We start from the raw sequence: 7,500 nt of genomic DNA on the forward strand, positions 1-7,500 counted from the left end.
AAATGTGAGTAATAATGTAAAAAGTAAAAAAAATAAAGTAAAATAAATATATAAATAAAATAAAATATATATATATATATAACTAAATTTGATTACAAAATATATTATAAAATAAACAAGTAAAACATTTAATAAATAAGGTTAAATAAATAAATAAATATTTTAATAATTGTGACTTTGCCTTGACAAGTCATGTGACCAATTCAGTAAGTGGCAGCCAGTTATGATGTCAGAAAATAAAGTAAAAATACAATTAAATAAAATTAAAAATTAAAAATATGTGACTGACTCAACAAGTCGTGACCAATTCAGTGAGTGGTGGTCATCATGTCATGTCAGAAAATAAAGTAAATAATAACAATAATTATATTATATATATATATATATTTTTTTTTTATTCAAATAATAAATAAATGGAATTTGATTTAAATAAATGAGTTGATTAGAATAAATCATATTAAATTTAAATAAATAAATAGTACAGATCTAACAGTGGTGTTTAAAAAAGTAATGATTTAAACTTAATGTAATGTAAACTTCATTTTTCAGTGTATTAATGTCTTTATAAATGAAAATATACAGCTGACTTTTTCATTTTAGGATGGGGTCCCTCATATGGGGGTCCTAAAAGCTTGAAAATGAGGAGCATGCTGGGATTGTTGCTTCAGTACCTCCAGCAGAGACTCCTCCAGCTGAGCGAGCTGGATCTTCTTCTCCTCTTCCTGTTGCAGGAGCTTGGTTTTCTCGCTCTCCAGCTCTGGTTTCTCCTGCTGGATGGTCAGCGCTAGCAGCTTAACACACACACACACACACAATAATGATGGTATTTCAGGAGTCGGAGGAGGTAATGAGTGGCTTGTCATAAGTGTGTGTGTGTGTGTGTGTGTGTTACCTGTCCTCGTAGTCCTGCTCTAGTGGTGGTGAAGTTCACCTCAGTGATGACAGAAGCAGCGTCAGGTGGGATGAAGGGACTGGGGTTACGGGTCGCCAGAAACAGACGGAAATCCTCATTATAGTCGATGACTTTGTCACCGATCTGCACTACGTACCGGGGCCCTGCCACACACACACACACACACACACACACACACAGAGCAGAATAAATCATGTTCAGAATGAAGTACTAGTATACTGCTGACTGAAGGACAGTATGTGAAACAGTATGCAGTGTGTTACATTGTTGGCACATGATTTTATTACAGTCATGTCATGTTGAAAATAACATTTTATAAAATAAAATTAAAAAATCTAAATAAACTAGGGCTGTCAAAAGATTAATCGCGATTAATCGCATCCAAAATAAAAGTTTGTGTTTACATAATATATGTGTGTGTACTCTGTCAATTATTATTTATATATAAATACACACACAAGCATGTATATATTTAAGAAAAAAATATTTTTATATATAAAACATTTATATTTATATATATATTATAGATTATATAAATGCATATACATGCAAATATTTCTTAAATATATACATGAATGTGTGTGTATTTATATATAAATAATAAATAACAGAGTACACACACATATATTATGTAAACACAAACTTTTATTTTGGATGCGATTAATCGCGATTAATCTTTTGACAGCCCTGAAATATACTAAAATGGTCATTCGTGTAAAATGCATTATTTTTTCGCAGCAGGAGTTGAGGAGAAGTTAGAATAACAAAAACATGACTTGTGATTTACAGTACGACACTTGAAATAGAAAGCCAAGATGAGAGCATTGCATTGTGGGATACACCAGAGTGTTCTGCCGTGTTGTTATTGTTAACTACAGCTAAAATGAGTAACTGAAATAAAATATAAATATTAGACGGAAAAACTTAAAAACAAAAATGTAGTATATAATACGAAAATAACGCTGATTCTCCACAGTGTGAGCATTTCACTCGCATTTGCGACTAAAAAGAGACGCGTGTCATATTTAATCTCCCTCGTCTGAATTTGAATGAGAATCCTGCAATGATAAAGCACAGACATTTCAAAATAAGAGTCCCTGTTTATTTCAGGCTTGTTTATTAAATAAAAGTCACGCTGTGTGTCCATTCTACCTTGTTTGGTCTGGATTTTCTGACGTTTCAGTTTGATCCGAATGGTGTGAAACCTCATTGGACCACGGTCCGGACCAAACAGACGAAATTTGGTCCGACAAAAGAGGAAGTCTCGGTCCGGATCAAACTGAACAAAGGTTCGGGTCGTTTCTAGTGTGAAAGAATTTTCTGTTTGGTTCGGACTTTCAGAGCATTTACAGGAAGTTCCTGTTTATGTTGAAATATTATAATGTTATTTTTAAATTTCATCTCGGCTATATTGATTATGAAAAGTGAAAAGATGCTCAATATGTCAGAAGACAGAAGGTCAGAAATTATTTTGAGCACTTCATTGAGTTTTGTTTTGTAGAAAGCCTTTCTTTAAAGTGAATTTGGTTTTGTATGAATTGTATCTTAATTTTAATCAATGTTTCATCAGCCAATCGCCTGGATTTAATAAATAAGAAGCAAATAGATTATAGCAGACAATAATTGTGACATGGAGGCGCTGAAGCAATCACAATTGCTTTTGAACATGTCTCATAAATAAACTCAAACTCAGCCTCACACACTTGAGAAATATGTGATAGAAAGCTTGAAATGTCCACTTTTAAACCAAACGGACAGAAATAATTAAAGCAATGGCCCTGTTCACTAGTGGCAGCGATACTCGTCTGTTCATCTTGTCAAAGACGCTGACATCAGATGCACATCCGGTTACAAACCAATCAATGTCCAGATGCCGCCCACATAGATGACGACGACAGGACACAAGTGCGTCATGAACAGTTCTTTAGTCGCATAACTGCAATGTCAAACCAAACCAAAACTAACCCAATGTATGAAATGATTCAAAACATGACCTTCGATTCAGACCCTGGTGCGGACTTTCAGGTGTGAAAACGGCCTTAGTCATTATTTTACACATATTATTAAATATAGAGACTTTACTAGCATCAGTGTTATTATATGTCGTTGGACCTCAGACCTCCGTTCATCTTCAGACACAAATGAAGATATTTTAGTGTAAATCTGATGCTCTGAAAGGCCTCCATTGGCTCAATGGCACTTTACACTCTCAAGACCCTTAAAAGACACTAAAGACGTCGTTACAAAGTCCATCTCACTACAGTGGCTCTACAATAACTTTATGAAGTGACGAGAATAGTTTTTGTGCGCAAAAAAACCCTAAATAACGACTTATATAGTGATGACGATTTCAAAACACGGCCTCATGAAGCTTCGAAGCGTTATGAATCAGTGAGTCGGATCGCGTGTCAAACTGCTGCAATTTGGCGATTCAACTGCTGATTCGACTCACTGATTCATAACGCTTCAAACTGCTGAATCGACTCACTGATTCATAACGCTTCAAACTGCTGAATCGACTCACTGATTCATAACGCTTCAAACTGCTGAATCGACTCACTGATTCATAACGCTTCAAACTGCTGAATCGACTCACTGATTCATAACGCTTCGAAGCTTCATGAGGCCGTGTTTTGAAATCGTCATCACTATATAAGTCGTTATTTAGGGGGTTTTTTGCGCACAAAAACTATTGTCGCCGCTTTATAAAGTTATTGTAGAGCCACTGTAGTGAGATGGACTTTGTAACGACGTCTTTAGTGTCTTTTAAGGGTCTTGAGAGTGTAAAGTGCCATTGAGCCAATGGAGGCCTTTCAGAGCATCAGATTTACACTAAAATATCTTCATTTGTGTCTGAAGATGAACGGAGGTCTGACGGGTGTCCAACCACATGAGGGTGAGGAATTAATGACAGAATTTTCATTTTTGGGTGAACTAACCCTTTAACAAAAATCTCTTTACTCAACTTAGGAGCACAGGTGCTCCTTGGGGAAAAAAGTCGGCGTCAAGCCCTGGTGTGTATAACACAAATCCACATCAGCACAGCATGTAGTGAAGAACCAGTAGTATGGAAACAGCGTTCATGAATGCAGCTGAGATTGGTGTGGAATCCTCCTTGTGTAAGAGAAGGATTTGTGGGGTTGCCAAATTGAACACGACACTGTGTGTGTGTGTGTGTGTGTGTGTGTCCTGTACGTCTGCAATGCAGTAGTCTGTACACACACTTTAATTTCCCTCTCTCTTTCTCTCCTCATCCGAACGCTGAAAACCTCTTCGTTTATCTTTCTCCCGCCGGTCCCTGATAGACTCAGCCATATCTGCTCCACACACACACACACACACACACACACACACACACACACACACACACACACACACACACACACACACACACACACACACACACAGCAGCATATGGATGAGGCTTCAGAGATGCCCGCGGGTCTTATTTCATACACACAGCTGGGACAGGAGGATAAACACACAACAGGAGAGGAGGAGCGTGTGTGTGTGTGTGTGTGTGTGTTAGGAGCCTTTAACTCCACGTTCTAACCATGTGTGACGCCACACAGTTCAAGCCCTGATTAATTTAGAACAGACCTCATTCGGTCTGGCGCATCACGCACAAACATTTCAGCTTCTTTTAATGAAGAACACACCCACTTGAAGCGGCATGCCGCCACCTACAGCACGCCACCTGCATTACAGCTGACGCAAAATAAAGGTTAATCGGCCCCGATACTGATGCTCGAGACTAGGCCTGTCGCGATAGTCAATTAATCAATAAATCGCACAATTAAAAAAATGAGCTCGATAATTTTTCCGGCCGCGATAATTTCCAGCGTCCGTTTTTATATCCATTTTTGCAGAGCGTTACATTCTATGATCACGCTCTTATTCATGTAAACGCTTTTAAGTGCGACAAGACGCAAGAGAACGCGGCAATGGCAATGTCAATTGTGTCAATCCTGTCTGTGTGTGTGTGTGTGTGTGTGTGTGTGTGTGTGTGTGTGTGTGTGTGTCAGTGTCCTGTCTGTGTGTGTGGGCATGTTTTCGTGAAATATCAGGACACAAATGTGTATAATGACACTGGTATTACAAAAAGAGGGTGAAATATGAGACGTTCCCCATGTCCTCACTTTTCAAAATGCTTATAAATCACACAGAACGAGTTTTTTTTCACAGAAAGTGAACTGCACAGTCTCCTGTGAGGGCTAGGTTTAGGGGCAGGGGCAGTGTGTGTGTGTGTGTGTGTGTGTGTGTGTGTGTGTGTGTGTGTGTGTGTGTGTGTGTGTGTGTGTGTGTGTGTGTGTGTGTGTGTGTGTGTGTGTGTGTGTGTGTGTGTGTGTGATGGGTAGGTTTAGGGACAGTGTAAGGGGATAGAAAATACGGTTTGTACGGTATAAAAACCATTACGCCTATGGAATGTCCTCACATTTCGCAAAAACAAACATGTGTGTGTGTGTGTCAGTGTCCTGTCTGTGTGTGTGTGTGTGTGTGTGTGTGTGTGTGTGTGTGTGTGTGTCAGTGTCCTGTCTGTGTGTGTCAGTGTCCTGTCTGTGTGTTGTGTGTGTGTGTGTGTGTGTGTGTGTGTGTGTGTGTGTGTGTGTGTGTGTGTGTGTCAATGTCCTGTGTGCGTGTGTGTGTGTGTGTCAATGTCCTGTCTCTGTGTGTGTGTGTGTGTGTGTGTGTGTGTCAATGTCCTGTCTGTGTGTGTGTGTGTGTGTGTGTGTGTGTGTGTGTGTGTGTGTGTGTGTGTGTGTGTGTGTGTGTCAATGTCCTGTCTCTGTGTGTGTGTGTGTGTGTGTGTGTGTCAATGTCCTGTCTCTGTGTGTGTGTGTGTGTGTGTGTGTGTGTCAATGTCCTGTCTGTGTGTGTGTGTGTGTGTGTGTGTGTGTGTGTGTGTGTGTGTGTGTGTGTGTGTGTGTGTGTGTGTGTGTGTGTCAATGTCCTGTCTCTGTGTGTGTGTGTGTGTGTGTGTGTGTGTGTGTGTGTGTCAATGTCCTGTCTCTGTGTGTGTGTGTGTGTGTGTGTGTCAATGTCCTGTCTGTGTGTGTGTGTGTGTGTGTGTGTGTGTGTGTGTGTGTGTGTGTGTGTGTGTGTGTGTGTCAATGTCAGCTAATCGAGGGACACTCTGACACACACACACACACACACACACACACACACACACACACTCGACGCATAGATAGGCTCGCGTCAGTTTCCTGCTCACATCGAGTTCTCTTTTGCTCTTGAACAAACAATAACACCGAGGATTTTGAGTATTCTCATATTAGGGTCTTAAATTAGTTAAATAACGTCTTAAATGAACTTAAAGAGTTGTGAGGAAATGAGATGCGCGGGACAGCGCGTGAGATCCGCGGCTGTTCTTAAAGTGACAGTAGCACTGATGATGCCTGTCATTAATGTTCATCACAGAACAACGGGAACAGAGACGAGTGTAGCTTTAATGATGATTCATCTATATTTCATTTATTATTTATGCAGTTAAGAAAGATAACTATTACATTTCTGTATATGTATAACAGGGAAGGCCATGGGTAAAAACATTTATTAATTATAATGGGTTTATGTAAAGATTGTTTTAAGTTCACTTAAATTAAAAGTTGTTTTTTTAAAAGCCTAATGTTGAAATTGGGAGCTTTCAGTGATACTGTAATGTAACGTTATTAATGTTTCATAGAGACATCAGTGATACTGGCCTTCATTCATAAAAACATGACATTTAAAATATGCTGTCAATAAATTGTTTCTACATTAATTTGGAGAGTAACTGAAATTATTACAATATCAAAACATTAAAAACGTATTAATCGTGATTAATTACAGAAAAAAATGTGATTAATTAGTTAATTTTTTTTAATCGATTCCCAGCACTACCTAAAACACAATCATCCGCTGCAGTTTATTCAAGAGCGTTTGTTTGAGAACAGACTGAGAGTCCATTGCTTTATTTGTTTTGGTTGTTTATTGTGGGTATTTAAAATGCTTTCCGTTTCTAGTGTTAAATAGTCTTTAGAAATAAAAGTTTATTATCTTTGAAAAGGTGCACCTGCATTATTATGCCATTATCATTATTTTAGATGAAAATGGTCTCAGAACGACAATATTATCGTTTATCGCTGTCATTTCTTGGCCAATTGATGTTCCAGCAGAATGTGTTATGGAGTCCAGCGAACACACACTGTCTGTGCTCACCCTGAGCGATGAGATCTCGCCGCAGCAGCGGGTACAGCACCGGCTCCACGCCCTCCATCTCCTGCACCATCAGGGTTTTCCCGAAGCGCACCGATAACTCCAACACCGTCATGAAGTTCGTGTCCTGAGACAGATGCAGTCAAAGGTGCGACGTCAGGGGTTTCCACCAGCGTTATTATAGTTCTCTATACTTTAACTTGATGTACTAAAATTAATATAAACTATATATATATATAGACAATGATACAGTATTACAGCTCTGACATACGGCCCAGACGTGTGTGTGTGTGTGTGTGTGTGTGTGTGTGTGTGTGTGTGTGTGTGTGTGTGTGTGTGTGTGTGTGTCTACCTGTTGGTTTATGACCTCCAGACGATGAGCTTTCAGA

General features: G+C 39.1%; 1 protein-coding gene across 1 annotated transcript in view; it reads right to left on the reverse strand.

Moving 5' to 3' along the window:
- The window catches only part of dync2h1 (dynein cytoplasmic 2 heavy chain 1), a 236,601-nt gene that overhangs the window by 55,525 nt on the left and 173,576 nt on the right, over positions 1-7,500 (reverse strand). Inside the window, exons 65-68 of the mRNA XM_079823510.1 lie at positions 7,464-7,500; positions 7,115-7,238; positions 893-1,056; positions 672-791 (exon numbers count right to left, since the gene is read on the reverse strand). The exon at positions 7,464-7,500 is cut by the window's right edge and continues 62 nt beyond it. Of these exons, the coding sequence (XP_079679636.1) occupies positions 672-791; positions 893-1,056; positions 7,115-7,238; positions 7,464-7,500 (445 nt within the window). The remainder of the gene's footprint in view (positions 1-671; positions 792-892; positions 1,057-7,114; positions 7,239-7,463) is intronic.

Source organism: Gobio gobio, assembly GCF_949357685.1.
Source record: "Gobio gobio genome assembly, chromosome: 8".
Classification (NCBI taxonomy): Eukaryota; Metazoa; Chordata; class Actinopteri; order Cypriniformes; family Gobionidae; genus Gobio; species Gobio gobio.